Source organism: Colletotrichum tamarilloi, assembly GCF_030869305.1.
Source record: "Colletotrichum tamarilloi strain Tom-12 chromosome Unknown Scaffold_12.1, whole genome shotgun sequence".
NCBI classification, from domain to species: domain Eukaryota; kingdom Fungi; phylum Ascomycota; class Sordariomycetes; order Glomerellales; family Glomerellaceae; genus Colletotrichum; species Colletotrichum tamarilloi.
The window spans coordinates 451,543-468,767 of NW_026849395.1; the positions used below are offsets into that span (position 1 = coordinate 451,543).

The following is a 17,225-nucleotide window of genomic DNA, read 5'->3' on the forward strand; positions in this document are numbered from 1 at the left end:
TGTAGGGGCAACATTGCTAGCGGTCATTACCCCAAAGATATGTATGAAACACAATGGGCACTATATGACATATGTAGCAACATTTCGACCGCTCTACTGATAACTTCTCTCAAGAAGATGCGGCTTCCTCTCTCTCAGATCTAGCATCATCTGTCCAAAGAGACCATTCGCCCATGCGAACCTACAGACACCTCGTTAGCAAAATCCCAGTCCTATATCGGGGTAGGGTGAGGGAGCATAAGCGCAGCGTTTTTACCACGACTTTTTCGTAGCAAAAAAAAAAAAAAAACAAAAAAACACAAATCACGTACCATGATCTAGTCCATTTGGAAGCGTCGTGACTGTTCACAGACTCGTGAATGAGGCCTAGACGATCGGTGGAGGCGACGAGCTGGCGCAGACCGCCGGCGATCTCGTCGTCGTCGTCCGAGGTCATGAGCTGGGCGATGAGGGCCATGGGCCAGGCGTTTCCCGGGCCAATGTGGGGGCCGCCGGTGGCGTTGAGGACGGGGCCGCGCATCTGGTAGGGATTCGAGGTGGAGAGGACGAAGCGGCGGGTGTTTTGGTAGATTGGGTCCGAGGCGGAGAGGTAGCCGTAGTGAGGGGCGGAGAGGAGGGAGGGGATGTTGGCGTCGTCCTGGGGTTGTGTATTAGATCAATGCAAAGAAAGGCGTTTTTCTTTGGGGGGGGGGGGGGGTGTAAGTGAGGTCGGGAGGAGGGACTGACCATGATATTGTGGCTGCCGAAGCCGTCGACTTCGTACGAGTAAATCTCGCCAAACTTGGGGTGCGTCGTCTTCCCGTGCGCCTCGATGCCCTCGCGGACGACTTTAGCCGACTCCCTCATGCGTTCGGCGAGGCCGGCGTCGATGCCGTCCATGATCTCGGCGCACGAGTTGAGGTAGCGCGCGAACATCATGTTGGCCGGGACGAAGAGCTGGTAGATGCAGCTGTCGTCGCTGGGGCGGAAGAAGCTGCGGACCATTCCCGTGCCGGCCTGGGTCGGGGCGCCGTTGCCGCTGTTGGACAAGGTCTCGGAGGCGGAGACGGCGCGGCGCTCAAAGAGGGCCGGGGAGGGGTTGAGGGTGCCGTCTGCGGCGTAGGTTCCCGTGCGGAGGGCGTCTGTGGTGTTGAGGAGGACGGCGACGGCTTTGGACCAGTTGAAGCGGGCGAAGAAGTCCTTGTCCGCCGTGGCGGCGTGGTAGTCGTGGGAGAGCTGGAGAAAGGCGGCGAGGGAGTCTAGCTCGTATCTTGATGTGTCGTGTTAGTTGGACGGGGCTTCGAGGATCTGAGGGACGGGCCGGGACAAAGGGGGGGGGGGGGGGATCCACGTACTTGCACTCGAAGAAGGAGTAGGTCGGGTACTGAGGGTAGATGTGATCTGACGCGCCGCCGGCCTCGTTGTCTGTGGGGGCTATTTCGGATTCCGCTGGTGGTTGGAAGGCATTGCAGTGAGGCGCAAAGCGGACGTAGCGAGCTTGGAGGTTAATTGCGCCGCGGTATAGGGCAGCGAGGGAACCGGCCGAGGAGTTGCGTGTAAGTAGAGAGCGGTAGCTCTGCAACTGATTACTGCTGTCCCGGAGCCACTCGGCGTTGATGTCACCGGTGATGATGAAGCTGAGCTCCTCGTCTGCATTATCTTCGGCAGCACCGGTCCAAGCGACGGTAGTGTCAAGAGTATTCGGGAACGTGTTCTCAAAGAGACGATAGAGGTCTGGATCTTTGACGAGAGCCTTCATCTCGGTGATGGTCTTCTCGACCTCGGGATAACTGGCCGTGCGGCATTCTGGCGGGGGACGCTGGTAGGCTAGCTTATGGACGCCTTCTGAGAAGGGTTCGTGAAGCGTTGCCGCGTAGTCGGTGAAGTGAGGACAGTTGGGTCTGAGATTAGCTGCCGCCAGGCCGGCGAAGGCGAGGCCGTATAAGAGGGCCATGATGACTATGGAAAGGTGTTTTTCCAACGAGGTTGCGGTCACGACCGCCGGACGTCGCGATGCCTGGCCCTCGGCGGACAGGGCATCATTATAAAAAGAGCCGGAGAGGGGTTGGTCAAGTGCCTGTCCGGGTCCTCATGTTCCTCTGATCCAAGGATGAACTACAGTTCGCGTGACCTTGGATGATGAGCGGGGGAGATGATCAAGATGCGGGGGAGGAAACGTTGTATATGGAGACTAATAAGAGAACGTTGTCGTATTGCAGGAGGAAATGATGTCGTTTTGCTTGTTAGTGTGCCCACCGCAAGTCTGCCAGTACGTCAAAGTGGGGGACAAGAATGGGGAAAAGACCAGGACGAAGAAGATATTCCGGGTGAGGTGGGTAGGTTGAAGTAAACCAACGCTCAAGTCTGTGAAAGAGAGTCCATGGGCTTCCGCGACGTTTTAGCATCGAGCAGCCCAGACTGTCCACGAAGCTCAGGCCACGAATTGTGTTTTGAATGCGTCGGCGAGCTTCAACAAGGCAGTGGGAATAGATAGGCATGGTCGGTATGAGCTGGCTCTCAAACGCTGATGGGACCCTGACGCTTCTTGACAGACAAGGATTGTCCCCGACTCAAGCTTCCAGAATAGCCGGTGGGAGAGGTCAAGAATGAATCGAGGCAGTTGGAGCCAGGATGGCAGGATGGAGGAACAGGGTTCTCCGCCTTGATGCAGCTGTTGGATCTCCAGCTAAGAGACGGTAACGTTAGCCCAGCGGCAGCCACTCGGCGCCGTGCATTGTGGTGGTGGTTCGCAGGCAGGTATCCTCCAATGAAGGAAGACGCAGTATGCATTGTATGAGATGGATGGGTGGGGGAGAGAGGTCCACCGCGCTGTCGGACCGGATTGCTCGAACAAAAGTTGCTGCGAAGACATGTTCCAGAAGCTTTCTGTTGATGTATCTTGGGTAGAATGTGCTCGTGGTGGAACTGAGCGCGGATAAGCGTCCGCTTGGACTTTCCACTGGAAACCAGAGCCAAGTCGGGATGATCTATGCTCGGCTTCTGAGGTAGTCGCAGGATATCTGACGAGGCCAGCAAACGAGAAACTTTGCGCTATAATGGACCTGACCGTTACAGAAAATCGGACTACGTCCTGGACCACGGAGCGTCAGTGTGAGAATGAAGGCATGCCGATGAAGAGAGCAGGGAAAGAAGAAGAAGATGATGACAAGAAACGGTGCGTTGTGGAAGGGGGCCAACTCGGAGCACGTGGCTCTTTGTCTTGGAGACGGAGCCACAGAGTGTTCTACACTATGGGAAGTATTTCTGGCGGCGTTATTGTGAGAAATGGCTTGTGGACGGCTGACTCGGCGACTCGGCACAAACTGCACTAACATTTAACCTTATTTGTGACGACCAGGTTGGTAATTCAAGCAGCTCAAGGCAAGGTTACTGCAACGCGGCCCCCATCACTGATCAGGCTCTGCAGCTGTGCTACCTCAGCTCATCAGCCCGTCAGACCTGCTTGATTTGGCGTCGCTTCATCCTGCAGACACGACATGGTACGCTATTCGGGCCAGATTTCGACACCTACATGACCTATTTCCCCCCTCAGCCCTAGCCAGACTGGGACTTTGGAGCAGAGATTCCGCAATCTAAATGGGTGCCAAGCTTGTATCCACAAGGCAATAGGTATCGCCATCTCAAAAAAGGGCCGGCCAGCTGCAGATGATCCATCAAGTCAATTGGTGGTCCAGCTACTCTACTGCGTATTGGCGTCGACAAGGTTACCGTTTTGGGCTGGTGGCTCCAGAGCGAGACACTTCAGGAGGCGGAAAGACATGGAGTAATACGGTATTCGTAGGGGAAGAAAAAAATAGAACCCTTGTTTGCCCCCATCCATCCATCCCATCGGGTGAATTGTCATGGACGAAACTAAGTAGCGGAGGGCTTCTTAAACAAGGACTGCCTGCCCACATGTCTCTCAACATGTGTCCTGTTACCCCTTCCGCGGCATGTGCCTTGAAGCTTCGAGCTTAACCGTTCGAAATCTCATCATTATCGTTCGCACTTGCTGCATGAATCCGCTTTGAACCAAAGGGACGGAGCGAAGCACGAGCTGCCGAGACTTGCCTGACTTCTGACTTCAGCTGAAGCTGGAATTGTTGTTCATTTCGTCAGTCGTCACTTTCCGAATCAAGTTGTATCGCACACCAAGGAATGTCATCCATCCCTACCAAGCTCCAACCAGCTATCCGTACATACGTCAGGCCAGAAACATTCGACTATCCCCTTGGTCTACCTTTAGGAGCCGTCTCCACTTAGTTTGCAGCTCTGACTTCTTCATCGTCAACTTTCAACTTCCACCACTTTTATCAACAATTACAATTCTTTTGGTTTGGTGTGATCCGGGCAGTCCTCACCGACATGCACTAACTCATCGCCAGATTTTTGTTGAGGTCACATCCCCATGACCGCATAAGCAGATCAATCACTTCGGCGAACTAGTCTTCGTCCGGCCCTGGAGGCATTCTGATGGGCAGAAGTTCTGTTCAACTATTTCAACTCTTGATTTAAGGGCATCTGGTGGCTGCTGGTCATTAATCGAACGGCGACCTTTGACTCCAGTCCAAGATGGCCCTCCTCGTCCCAGCCATCGGTCTGTCCCGACCTGTTCGACTGGCGGTATTCGCTGCTGTTGTCATCTGTCTGGTCCTATGGTGGCCTCTCTCCGGGACACGAGGCTTCATCAACCTAATCAGCACCAAGTCCGATTTCAGAGCACAGCGAGCCGTACTGAGATACGTCAATCCGTTAATCGGAACCACCAACGGAGGTCAGTCGGGTTGCCTAATATAATCTGGTATACATCTGACGAAACATCAGGCCATGTGTTTCCTGGTGCATCATTACCGTATGGTGAGTGATACGGCATCTTTGATCACGGCGCACAACTTTTTCTGACATTTCCACTAGGCATGGCCAAAGCCTGTGCAGACACGGACTCCAGAGCCGAGAATGCGGCTGGCTGGGTATCTGACAACTCCAAAATTACCGGCTTCTCCCATTTACATGACTCTGGTACGTCACCACAACATCTGTTTATCTGATCACAATGCTGATTGATCTAAACAGGAACCGGAGGTGTAAGAATTACTCATTCTATCGGCCCAACTCTATATCGTCTTACTTACGTTCGAATAGTCACCTTCTCTAGGCAATTTCCCTCTATTCCCTCATCCTGGATGCCCCAATGACGATTACATGGCCTGCAACTTCACAACAGAATCACGAAGCCTCTGGCGCGTAAACAACTCTATCGTGGCCCGTCCAGGCTACTTTGCTGTCAATATCTCCAATACTGTTGGCGCCGAGATGACGGCAGGGGAACGGACAACTCTCTTCCGCTTCAACTTCTCACCAAACGATACCGTATCTTACGAAAACGCAGCGGACCTCAACACGGTTGAAGTCGTGAGTAGCCCTTTAATTCTCATTGACCTCACGGACATTGCCCAGAGCAGATCGAGCGGAGGCATTCAAGTGTACGAGTCTGGCCGCGTCGTTGGTGACGGCACCTTCAGACCCTCTTTCGGTCAGGGCAGCTACAGAGCATTTTTCTGCGCCGACTTCCAGGGCGCCCCTATTCGGAAATCTGGCGTCTTCGAGGGGGACAACCCGCGCGTGACAGACAAATATCTAGCCGAGTTCACGCGTGGCATTCACAACCCTACCGGCGCCGCTGGCGCGTGGCTGCAATTTGAGCGTCCCACAAATAACCAGATCCTCGCCAGAGTCGGCCTGTCTTTTATCTCTGTCAACAAAGCCTGCGAGAATGCCGAGAGGGATATCCCCAAATTCGACTTTGACGGTAGCGTGCGTGCTGCGGAATCGACTTGGGCTGAAAAGCTCTCAACGGTGGGTGTTAGCACGGAAGGCGTCAGTGAAGACATGAAGACTGTTTTCTGGTCGGGTCTATATCGCAGTCTGCTGTCACCGCAGAACTACACTGGCGAAAACCCGTTGTGGGAGTCGTCCGAACCGTACTTTGACTCGTTCTACTGCATCTGGGACTCATTCCGAGCACAGCATCCACTTCTGACGATCATAGATCCCGAAGCTCAGACACAGATGGTACGAACACTCCTAGATATCTTCAGATTTGTTGGCAAGCTTCCAGACTGCAGAATGTCTTTCTGCAAGGGGTTTAGCCAAGGAGGATCGAACGCGGATATCGTGATCGCAGACGCATACTTAAAGAACATAACCAACGGGGTTGACTGGAAGACCGCATATGAGGCTGTGGTCTCTGATGCCGAAGGTACGTGATTAGGATTCCTACAACGAAACAGTCTTTAACATAAATTCTTCAGTGGCCCCGCAGCACTATGGCGTCGAAGGCCGCGGCAATCTGCAAAGCTGGTTTGGTCTGGGATACATCGCACAGGATCATATGGACAAAGTATCGACCGGACCACACAGCAGGTCTATTTCTCGGACCGTTGAGTACGCGTACGACGATTTCTGCATCGCCGAGATGGCCCAGGGACTCGGCCACAAAGAAGATTTTGAGAAATACATGCAGCGCAGCGCAAACTGGCAGAACCTCTGGAATCCGGCCCAAGAGGACATCATCCAAGACAAGGACAAGAAGGAGATCGAGAGGACGAAGTACATGGGATTCCTGATGCCGAAGTTGATGAATGGCTCGTTTACGTACCAGAACACGCGTGTCTGTTCGCCCAATACCGAACAGCATCTCTGCTACTTCGACACTGCCCAGGCGACATACGAGGGCTCACCCTGGCTGTATTCGTTCTTCGCACCGCAGGATATGGCAACTTTGATCAAGCTGATGGGAGGTCGGGATGCGTTTGTCGACAGGCTCGAATACTACCACAGCGGCAACATTGTCTACATGGGCAACGAACAGGCGTTCCTTACGGTGTTCCAGTTCCATTATGCGGGTAGACCCGGCCTCAGCTCGCGCACCACACGGAGCTACATTCCTTCGCAGTTCAACGCCACGATCAACGGCATCCCTGGCAATGATGACTGTGCAATGGGCGCTTTCAGTGCGCTTGCCATGATGGGGTTCTTCCCCGTCGCGGGGCAGGACGTGTACCTCGTCACCCCGCCATTCTTCCCCGAGGTGCGGCTCAAGAGCCGGGGTCCTAAGCCCGCTGTTATCCGAAAGGTCGCAAAGGATGACAAAGAACTAGCCGAGGGTATCTACATTCAAAGCGCCACCCTGAACGGAAAACCGTACACGAAGAATTGGATAAACCACGAGTTCTTCTACCACGGCGGTGTGTTGGAGCTGACCGTCGGCACGAAGGAGAGCGATTGGGGTACCAGAGAGGAAGATGTGCCTCCCAGCTATGCAGCGACACCAAAGACAATAGCGCCGTCTCGAACCCAAGGTTGATAGCGCTTGAAGGTGTATAAACAAAACAACAGCGTCAATAGAGTCATGTGAGCATGGCTTGACTGTGCCCAGTAATTATATAAAATTGCATAGAGTAAATGCACCCACAAATGTCTTGTTCTCAACTTCGCAATTATCAGTGTTAAACATTCTGTGTTCGGCCAAAATGAAGGCTACGCCGACGGCAACAGGTGCCCCTGCAGCCGAAACGACATCGGAGGGACCCAGCTCACATTTGAAATTTGCAGACGGTGATTGGACGGTTGCAGCTCGGCGCCCCAGACGTTAAACTCTTTGCAGCGTCCGACGGTTACTTGACCTGCTTGAAGTCACTCGGCTTCTCCCGGCCGTTGATACGCAGGTACCTTTCAGCTGTAAAAAGAGCATCCAAGGATACCGAGGGTCTACCTGCTGGTTGAGCTACAGATGGCTGTATTGTGCAAGTACTGACCGAGTCCAAACACCATCGACCGGTTTCTCTCGGCTATCACCACCCACAGGAAACCACAGGGCCCGAGCTGGTGGACGGCAAGTTACAAGCATTTTGACCACCCCTCGCATTACGTATTAGAGACGGGGGGAGGGAACGAAGCTCGTCAAGATCCCCAGTGTGCCGTCTACTGTAATTGAAAAAGATCCGCCGCCATTTTTTTTCTTGTTTCTCTGGGTTCCGCTGCTAGACTTCAACCACACCACTGCCTAATTGACGAACCACAGAGTGACTTGGTCGAGTGAGAGAAACACCAATTGCGCCCGCGTCACTAGCTTTCCCTCGGCTTCCCTCTCTCAAAGCGCACGAGGGAACCGAACGGAGCGAAACCACGCCCACGCCAACTTGGACGTTCCTTGTGATAGTCCGGTTCACTAGAAAGGGACAGTCCCGATCTACGACACGATCAACTCAAGCATATACATACGCTCGCGCACATATTTCCGTAGCCAAGATGAATACCTCGGCGTCACCTCTCGCGAGGAGTCTTCAGCGCAGCACGCGCAACCTCTCAAGGTGTCGATTCCGGGCTACACGTCCCGCTCAAGCAGGACTCGCCACCACGGCTACCACCAGCTCAACAACCCAGTCAAGAAGCACGACTGGCAGGATACCATCTACACGGGGCTCTGCGGGCGTTACGATCTTCAGGCCTCTTGGCGCACGCACTTTCACGACGAGTAGGACACGACGAAGCAATGAGGACGACGAATTCGATCCGGCAACGATTGAGCGTGAAGCAGATGAGGTCGACGTTGTCATTGTAGGCGGCGGTACGGAACCATTCCACCCCCAACGCCCTCGTGCTATACATTTTGTGTCTGGATCCCAATTGAGCTGACAATGCCTTCAACGCTCCAGGCCCCGCTGGTCTCAGCGCCGCGATCCGACTCAAGCAGCTCGCCAACGAAGCCGGCAACGAAGACTTCCGCGTCCTCCTCCTCGAAAAGGCCGGCGAGATGGGTGCCCACATTCTCTCGGGCGCCGTCATCCAGCCTACGGCCATTGACGAGCTCATCCCGGACTGGCTGTCCGAGGACAACCCGGACCGCTTCGAGTACGCCACGCCCGCCGGCGGTGACCGCATGCGCTTCCTCACAAAGTCGGCCGCGATCCCCTTACCGACCCCGCCGCAGATGCACAACGACGGGAACTACATTGTTTCGCTCAACCAGTTCACAAAGTGGCTAGGCGACCGCGCCGAGGAGCTCGGCGTCGAGGTGTACCCTGGTTTCGCCGCCTCCGAGGTGCTCTACAACGAGGTTGACGGCAGCGTAAAGGGCGTCGCGACAAACGACCTCGGTATCGGCCGTGACGGGAAGCCAAAGGACGCGTTTGAGCGCGGCATGGAGTTCCACGCGCGTTGCACGCTCTTTGCCGAGGGGTGTCACGGCAGCTTGAGCAAGCAGGTCATTAAGAAATTCGACCTGCGCCGCGATAGCCAGCACCAGACGTACGCGCTGGGAATCAAGGAGGTGTGGGAGGTGCAGCCGGAAAAGTTCCAAAAGGGATCCATCACGCACTCCATGGGCTACCCGCTGTCCAAGGACCTGTACGGCGGCGGCTGGATGTACCATTTCGGGGACAACCTGGTGAGCATCGGCCTCGTCGTCGCGCTCGACTACGAGAATCCCTGGGTCTCGCCCTACGGCGAGTTTCAGAAGATGAAGCACCACCCCATGTACAAGGAGGTCCTCGAGGGTGGCAAGTGCCTCACATACGGCGCGCGCGCTCTGATTGAGGGCGGGTTCCAGTCGATCCCAAAGTGCGCGTTCCCCGGTGGCGCGCTGATTGGTGACTCGGCTGGATTCGTGAACCTGCCCAAGATCAAGGGTACTCACAACGCCATGAAGTCGGGCATGCTCGCCGCCGAGGCCGCCTTCAACGCACTCTCCTCGTCGTCCAGCAGCAGCGCGGTAGCGGAGGAGGGAGAGGGAGAGGAGGCCGAGGAGAAGCCGCGCGACACCGTCTTCCTGTATGACTACGAAGACAAGCTCCGCGAATCCTCCATCTGGAAAGAACTCAAAGAAGTCCGCAACTTCCGCCCCTCATTCCACACCCCGCTGGGCCTGTACGGCGGCATCGCCTACTCCGGTCTCGAGGCGTACGTCCTGAAAGGTCGCGTCCCCTGGACGCTGAAGCACAAGACGCCGGACCACGCGGCGACGGGCAGCGCGGACAAGTTCCCCAAGATTGAATACGCCAAGCCGGACGGCAAGATCTCGTTTGACATCCTCACGAGCGTCAGCCGCACGGGCACGAACCACGAGGAGGACCAGCCGGTGCACCTGCAGGTCAAGGACTGGGAGAAGCACACGCGGGAGACGTGGCCCAAGTTCAAGGGCGTCGAGAACCGGTTCTGTCCGGCGGGCGTGTATGAATATGTTGAGGACGAGACCAAGGAGCTTGGGGTGCGGTTCCAGATCAACGCGCAAAAGTACGTTTCCTTTACAGGTATCCTATCACGAGAGGACGTTTTACTGACTTTTTACATTTGTAGCTGCATCCACTGCAAGACGTGCGACATCAAGGCGCCAAACCAGGATATCAACTGGCAGGTCCCGCAGGGTGGCGAGGGTCCCAAGTACTACATGTCATGAGACCACTTTTATATATCCATCAGCATCATGGCTGGGAGTATTTACTACCGGATAGAAAAAGCCATGTTCTTTCTCTCATCTGATCTGGACAAAAGACCGTCACATCTTTTCCCCCATAAGATCGAACCAAGGACTATAGCAGGGATATCTTTATACGATATTGCTCAAGACGGAGGGAGATGGAAGAGTTGGGGCAACATGTGCAAGGGAGTGTCGAGAGCATGGGCTTTGAACATATAGAGGCCTCTTCCCGAATACAATACCGGTGTCAATGGAGGGTTTTGTGTAACCGCACTTGGGGTGGAGGTTGTTTTCGTAGCCGGAATAGCCGGTCAAAAATGAGGAAAAGGCAGACTATCATGACAAAGAAATTGTCGAAGTTTGCCATGTGATTGCGCAGAGACCGTCTAACAATCCAAACCAGCAGCAGCAGCAGCAGCAGTAATAACTGACTACGCAGTACGGATATCCCTATCAGTCCGCATCGGCAAAGAAGGATACAACGATACCCTTACCATACTCACCTACTGGGCAGTTTAGTTTGCACATATGAATGACGACACACGCGATTGTTCCCGTCTAGGCTGGTCCGGCAAGCTGGCCCCGACTTGGAGCGTGTATTTTGCATGTGTGCGTGTGTCCAGTGTGTGCCCAGTGTGCGGCATATCAGACGAATGCCCAACGCGTCTCCTTGCCTGCATCGACGTCGAAGTTCTGGAAAGACAAGGGGCGCGCAAAAAGGCAAGGGGTCCCTACTGTCGCGACGTCGTTCTCGTCGGCTCGCGATTTGACGATGGAGGGTATGGATGGATGAGATAGTATATACTTCCCTCACGTGAGAAGCGGAAAGGTGGAGGGAGGGAGGGAGGGGGGGCCTTTGCTGAATCAAGTCGACACGTACATCGCGAGACAGAGAGAGAGAGAGTCCCTGCAGGAAAAATAACATTTCTTCCAGGTCGTGCTCAAGTTGCGACTGTGCGGAGTGGCACCCGATCGGAGGTAGACCCCGACTCGGGCGGAATGCGGGAATGGGAGGGGGGCCAGGTGGGAGGGGGTGAGAAGGGAACGACATCGGAGACAACCAAGGGTGCGATGCGAACTTGCGAGACACTTGTGGTTCATGAACTCCATGCGTTGGGCGAGGCTGGAACGGGGGAGGCCCGCGATTTTTTTCTACGGGACACATTGCAAATGTGGAAAGAATGCGGGTTCAGTGCCCGTCTCAGTGGCTGGAGTGCAGTCTTTCAAGTCGGACAAGCGTTCTTTTGAATCTTTATTTTGAATCTCGGTCTGATGGCGTGCTTTGCGTGCCAGTTGATTGAGTCGTGTAGCTAGCTCTTTGGGTTTTGTTTGGTTTCTTACGTTTAGTTGGGAACTCTAGGTCAGTTGCTGGGTTCTGCACGCTGCCCAAAGCGAGGAGAATTGGCAGTGCGATGGGCAGCCAAACCTTGGGCGTCGCGATGGAGGCAGAAATAGGATACATACGGTGACAGTCTCAGGGAGTGGTGGTGTCAAGTTCGAGGGTGAGGGTGAGCCACCTCCATTTTCCAACGAGGCTGTCGGACTTGCAAAGTACGAGTTTGATGTTTGAAGTTGCATGAGTCGCAGCGCAGATGGAGCTTTGGTAGGGCCCGCAAGGCCGAGATGCGGCCTTAAAACCGTATAGAAAAGCAAGCACCTGGCAAGCAACGCCAGCAAGCCGCAGCTGCAAGCACGAGGTTGGGGTGTGAAAGAAAGAAAAAAAAAAAAAAGGAAAAACCTTGGCCTGAGGTTTGGGGCAATGGGGCTCACACATGCATGAGTCGCGAGGGCAAAGCCGAAGGCGTGGACAAAGTACCTCGACTTGGGAATGGATCCAGAGGTACTTGTGCGTGCACGGACCATTGCCCACAGTCTCGCGATAGACCTGGTACCCGATACCTTGTTGTAAGATTGCAATAAAATTTGCATCTGTAATATTGCTGCAAGCGCCCTTTCTCTGCATCCATGGCGAAGCAACGCCCAGCCATGCTTGGGCTAGAGCGACGTCAAGCGGACACAAAAGGTCGAGTTGAAGAGGTGCTGGCTGCTGGTGAGCGGACTTACACGATATTCAGTTCTCTTTGGGGAAAGACAAGTCGCAAAAGGACCTTCTTTGATGGATGTCGACAGAGTTTTTCCATCGGGCGAAAGTTCGGGTTCCAGAGATGGGTATACTGCGTATAGTCCCCAGTGATGGGCCGCGGCGTGGCAAGGCTCGCGTACCCAGTACCTTGACGCGCCAGTCTTGTTGCGGGGGCCTGGTGGGAGGAGTACGCAGTAGGAGGCGACCGACAAACACGCACCATTGATCAGACTGGCAGACCCAGCCCTTTTTCTCAATGCTCTTCCCCCTTCTCCCGTCTCCCTCTTTACCAATGGCTGGCCACTGGCCGATTGGAGCCGGTCTGAAGTCAATGACTCACACGTCGCAAGCCGTCTGTTTGCTGCCGCGGCCCATAAATTCCTGCCAACAGACCGCGAATGCCCGAAAGCAGTGCAGGCGCCATGAAAAATAGCTGCCGTTTTCGCGTTCCTGCCTGGTGGTCATGACGGTCCCTTTTGTTCCTTGTTGTTCGGTCCCCGCGTTTGTGTCGTGTCCTCGCGTCCGGGCGACATGCCGACAACGTGGTCTGGTGACCCTTCTGACAGGTTTGACGGAGAGGCCGTTCGCTCCTGTTGCTGTTCTTGCCGCTGCCGCCGCTTTGCACTGACTGAGCTCGTGTCGGATGTGATCGTCAGTGAGGCCATCAAAGTAGGGGGCAGGCTCAGCGTTTCAGAGCGCTAGCGTGTGGTAGGAGACTGAGAGAAGAGGGTTGGAAGAGGGAAGAAAACCCTTGGGTTGCTGGGACGAGAGGATTGGAAAAAATCATAAAAAGGGGGGAGGGGAGGGGGGGGGGCAGGTCAGAAAGGGGTGAGGATGGAAGGGGGGGCCCAGTCGGTGTCAATCCAGGCCAACACCCCCCAGTGGTTGGACTCTAGACTCCTGGAGTCGTGGTGGGTGTGCTGCAGCTGCCAAAGAAACTGACTGACGCGGCGCTGAGGAGCCTGTTGGAGCCTGCCTGGCTTATGTTGCTTGGGCTTGCCTGGGACAGACTGGTATCCGTACGGAGTATTCTGACTATGGCTAGTCGCGAGACAGATAGACAGCCAGGCGGGCCTGGCACTGGCAGACTGGGAAGAAGGAGGAAGAAGCGAGCGGAATGGCGGAATGGGTCGGCAGGTCGTGGGTTATGGGTAGCGTTTGTGGTAGCGGCACCCGTACGAGGTAGCGCCGCCAGTGGGATTTTGCATTTGGTTGGCGTCCAGATGGTCTTGACACGGCCCACGGCCTATTACCCGGCTGGATTTTTGGAGGGTTTTGGGCTGAGCTGTCGCGGGATGCAGTGCGGTATCGTAGTCCATACTCCGTACTGCGTGGTGTGAACAAACGAATACGCGCCATTCGTTCCTATTCCTCTGTTTGAGCGCATGGCTGGAGCGAATGAGATCGTCGTCATGCTCCTGTCAGATGTGGTTGGTTTCGCCGTCATGTCAGTCTTGTTGCTGTTGCTGCTGAGTGCTGGCCCGTCGCGTCGTGAGGCCGTGGCGAGCAGTGCTGAAAAGAGTGTCGCATTCTGACAAGTGTGTGAAAGCCGTGTCTGTAGTAGGGAAGCGGTAGGTCAAGGTCGCAGTTTGCCCACAGCTCCGAAATGAAAGCGAGGAGGAAAGAAAAGTGCTTGCGATCGGAGTGGATGATCACGCCGGGTTGCGATGACGGAAAAAGTGTGGCCATCAGGGATGGGCCAGGAACCTAGGCAAGCGAGTCGAGTCACAGCTGGCAGGGGGCAACGATAAAAAAGAAAGGGAAGAAAAATATACGGATAGAAGGCAGGAAAGCAGGCTCCGGGGCAACAGAGCACAAGACCAAAAAAAAAAAAAAACAAGAGGATGGCAGCTGATGATGACATAGGTAGGATCCATCAGGGAGGGCATCTCAGCCTCTGTGGTGAAGGGACGTCCAAGAGCTGGCCAGTGGCAGGTTGGGCAGCTGTGAGAAGGGCACGCCAGAGGCAAGTAAAAGGCAAAGCAACGCAAGGAGAGGCAAAGATTCAATCAAGAAAGACTGGAAGGCGTGGAACTGGAAGGGTAAGCACTGGCCAGAATGCATTGTCGCAAAAAAAGAGAGCGACTTGGTTGAAAATTAATGGATTTCACAATGCAAAGTACAGAGACCTTAAACGCGGTGCTGCGATACTTCAGGGGCTGGGGTGGTCACAGCAGGGGTACATGGGGACAGGAAGGAGATAGAATGAAGATTTTCCAAGGCGCTGATTGGGTGCATGCCCTTAGCGTGACCGCTAAGCACAAGCAATGTCAAGCAGGACCAACCGCCACCGCGCACTGGCTGCCTGGGGCCCCTGGGTTGTGTGGCAGGGGGGTGTCGTTGGGGCGACTGCTCAGGTAGGCCATGGCCAAAATTATAAAGAGGCAGGCCTCCCTCCAACCCGCTTGTTTCGAAATTCTTGCGCGGAAGCTCCGACCGACGGCCTTGCGTAGTCATCCATTCACGTTCGGCCTTTCTAATCTTCCTTCTCCACCCCCACTCAATCCATCCCCAATCCTCCAATCACGACTCAGAGATACGATTTCGCATCGTCCTTGTCGTCATCGTCATCGCAACATCCACAAGTCCGATATCCACGATAGACACATCTGCTGTCATCAACCTACACTCTACTTCCTCGCGATCCTTCTGGACAACACAGCTCGCTGTCGCGACTCTTGTTTCCACATCTCGGAAGTCGACTTTTACTCTCTCTTCCTTTCCCTATTAACCACCCGACGAACCCGTCAATCCTCAGAACCCCCAGGCGGTATACCTTCTTAACTGAAAGTGTCCCCCCGGATCTCGTACTCTGAGACGAGAAAAGAACTGGAATACGTTCCTTTCGAGACATATCTTCGTCAGACTTCCCGCGCGAACCCCTTCCGACGACACACCAGGTCGAGAACGAGTCCGTTGCACTCTGTAGACATCGCACGCACCGTCGCCGAATAGAGACACCGTGCTTTGAACCGTGACGAGGTATCCAGAGACGTCGAGTTGATTGCTGGCATCTGGGTCATTCGCGACATTATCGAAGCGACGCCTACGAAACCCACGACCTTCTCGTCGACCTACCTCATTTGATCCATTTGCATCCCGTTCCCGCCGCTGTCACAAGCTCGGCACTGATCGCAAGAAAAGTCGCATCGCAAGATACACGCGCATACCTACATACCTACTGCCCAGCAGATACTGTAGGGGAGACATTTATTTGTTCATCTCCAACAATTGGTATGCCCTCCTTCCTTTTCTCTCCTCTCTTGTCGTGGTCGGGGTGCCTTCCTCCATTTGCCTGCCCATCATCTCTGTCGTGCCTTCCCATCTACCACAGACCGGTGGGGGTGGTTGGCGCCTGTGATTGGCCCCCCAACCCCCGAGCATTATGTTGCATCTTTTACTTCACCAAAGCTTCCCATCAACACAATATTGCCGCGCTTGACCCATTTTCACATCTTTTCATTATCACTTCACAGTCCCCATCTTTGGATCCACACTTCATACTCTTTATCATTATTACAATCGGTTCGAGAAACGAGACTAACTAGCAAGGCTTCAGATCTGCTCTTATTCTCGGTTTCAGGTCATCATCCATCCACCGCAATCATGGAGGCGATTCAGACCCATCCCACGAGTGCGGCGCAGGCTAAGGCTTTCACCGCGCCCGGCTCCCTCTCGTTCCCCGGCGGCGCTCACGAGCTCCCTCCCCAGGCGAACGGCGATAAGGCGGCCGTCAACGGACAAATCCCTGTGCCCAACGGCCAGCAGCCTGCAAACGGTACCGGGGTGACACCCGCGACACCTGCTGCGACGCCTGCCGCGACACAGGGTGGCAGTGGCTTGACTCCTACGTTGCAGTATGTATATCACGAGTGATCTTTTTTCTGCTCAATGAGGCTTATCTCGCCTACTCAAGGAACATCGTTGCCACGGTAAACTTGGACTGCCGCTTGGACCTCAAGACGATCGCCCTGCACGCGAGAAACGCAGAGTACAACCCCAAGGTGAGACAATATGCCCACTCGAGTTGCACTGTCGCTGACTATGACTTAACAGCGTTTCGCTGCCGTCATCATGCGTATTCGTGAGCCCAAGACCACTGCCCTGATCTTCGCTTCCGGCAAGATGGTCGTCACCGGTGCCAAGTCCGAGGATGACTCGAAGCTTGCGTCTCGCAAGTATGCCCGTATCATCCAGAAGCTCGGCTTCAACGCCAAGTTCACGGACTTCAAGATCCAGAACATTGTCGGCTCTTGCGATATCAAGTTCCCCATTCGCTTGGAGGGTCTCGCTTCGCGCCATCACAACTTCAGTTCTTACGAGCCTGAGCTGTTCCCTGGTCTTATCTACCGCATGATTAAGCCCAAGATTGTGCTCCTTATCTTCGTCAGCGGCAAGATCGTCCTCACCGGTGCCAAGGTGCGAGAGGAGATTTACCAGGCCTTCGAGATGATCTATCCCGTGCTTCAGGGTAAGTACCTTTTCTTAATCTCCGGTCTTCACCTACTAATTATTCTTTAGATTTCCGCAAGGTCTAAACAGACACTTGAGCACATGGATAGATCATTGACCCAGTCGATGTACTACCACCATACACAAAACCACCGACTTTGTACGACTAGACACTTTTTTCACGATACCACGAATTCTTTTTCGCACACAACCCAAAAAAAAATCGAGCGTCCG

General features: G+C 54.5%; 7 protein-coding genes across 7 annotated transcripts; 3 read left to right on the forward strand and 4 right to left on the reverse strand.

Annotated features, from left to right (window-relative positions):
* Nucleotides 1-93: 93 nt before the first annotated feature.
* CTAM01_04956 (uncharacterized protein) lies at nucleotides 94-2,056 on the reverse strand (the record flags this gene model as incomplete). The annotated part of the gene is made up of 4 exons (XM_060520986.1): nucleotides 94-181; nucleotides 312-637; nucleotides 727-1,249; nucleotides 1,335-2,056. Coding segments are annotated over 4 exons (1,659 nt in total), but the record flags the coding sequence as incomplete, so codon positions are not given.
* Nucleotides 2,057-4,551: 2,495 nt separating this feature from the next.
* Nucleotides 4,552-7,345, forward strand: CTAM01_04957 (glycosyl hydrolase family 92; the record flags this gene model as incomplete). The annotated part of the gene is made up of 6 exons (XM_060520987.1): nucleotides 4,552-4,753; nucleotides 4,804-4,836; nucleotides 4,894-4,998; nucleotides 5,053-5,063; nucleotides 5,122-6,238; nucleotides 6,291-7,345. 6 exons carry the CDS (start codon nucleotides 4,552-4,554, stop codon nucleotides 7,343-7,345), a joined length of 2,523 nt encoding a protein of 840 aa, XP_060384356.1.
* Nucleotides 7,346-8,289: 944 nt separating this feature from the next.
* CTAM01_04958 (electron transfer flavoprotein-ubiquinone oxidoreductase) lies at nucleotides 8,290-10,435 on the forward strand (the record flags this gene model as incomplete). Its single annotated transcript, XM_060520988.1, has 3 exons — nucleotides 8,290-8,608; nucleotides 8,697-10,272; nucleotides 10,336-10,435. 3 exons carry the CDS (start codon nucleotides 8,290-8,292, stop codon nucleotides 10,433-10,435), a joined length of 1,995 nt encoding a protein of 664 aa, XP_060384357.1.
* A 1,377-nt stretch (nucleotides 10,436-11,812) lies between these two features.
* Nucleotides 11,813-12,385, reverse strand: CTAM01_04959 (uncharacterized protein; the record flags this gene model as incomplete). The annotated part of the gene is made up of 1 exon (XM_060520989.1): nucleotides 11,813-12,385. One exon carries the CDS (start codon nucleotides 12,383-12,385, stop codon nucleotides 11,813-11,815), a length of 573 nt encoding a protein of 190 aa, XP_060384358.1.
* A 66-nt stretch (nucleotides 12,386-12,451) lies between these two features.
* CTAM01_04960 (uncharacterized protein) lies at nucleotides 12,452-12,963 on the reverse strand (the record flags this gene model as incomplete). The annotated part of the gene is made up of 3 exons (XM_060520990.1): nucleotides 12,452-12,485; nucleotides 12,521-12,714; nucleotides 12,880-12,963. The coding sequence occupies 3 exons, from the start codon at nucleotides 12,961-12,963 to the stop codon at nucleotides 12,452-12,454; spliced, it is 312 nt and encodes a 103-aa protein (XP_060384359.1).
* Nucleotides 12,964-13,982: 1,019 nt separating this feature from the next.
* CTAM01_04961 (uncharacterized protein) lies at nucleotides 13,983-14,228 on the reverse strand (the record flags this gene model as incomplete). The annotated part of the gene is made up of 1 exon (XM_060520991.1): nucleotides 13,983-14,228. The coding sequence occupies one exon, from the start codon at nucleotides 14,226-14,228 to the stop codon at nucleotides 13,983-13,985; it is 246 nt and encodes an 81-aa protein (XP_060384360.1).
* A 1,917-nt stretch (nucleotides 14,229-16,145) lies between these two features.
* Nucleotides 16,146-17,077, forward strand: CTAM01_04962 (transcription factor TFIID; the record flags this gene model as incomplete). Its single annotated transcript, XM_060520992.1, has 4 exons — nucleotides 16,146-16,396; nucleotides 16,456-16,543; nucleotides 16,596-17,010; nucleotides 17,061-17,077. 4 exons carry the CDS (start codon nucleotides 16,146-16,148, stop codon nucleotides 17,075-17,077), a joined length of 771 nt encoding a protein of 256 aa, XP_060384361.1.
* Nucleotides 17,078-17,225: the final 148 nt, after the last annotated feature.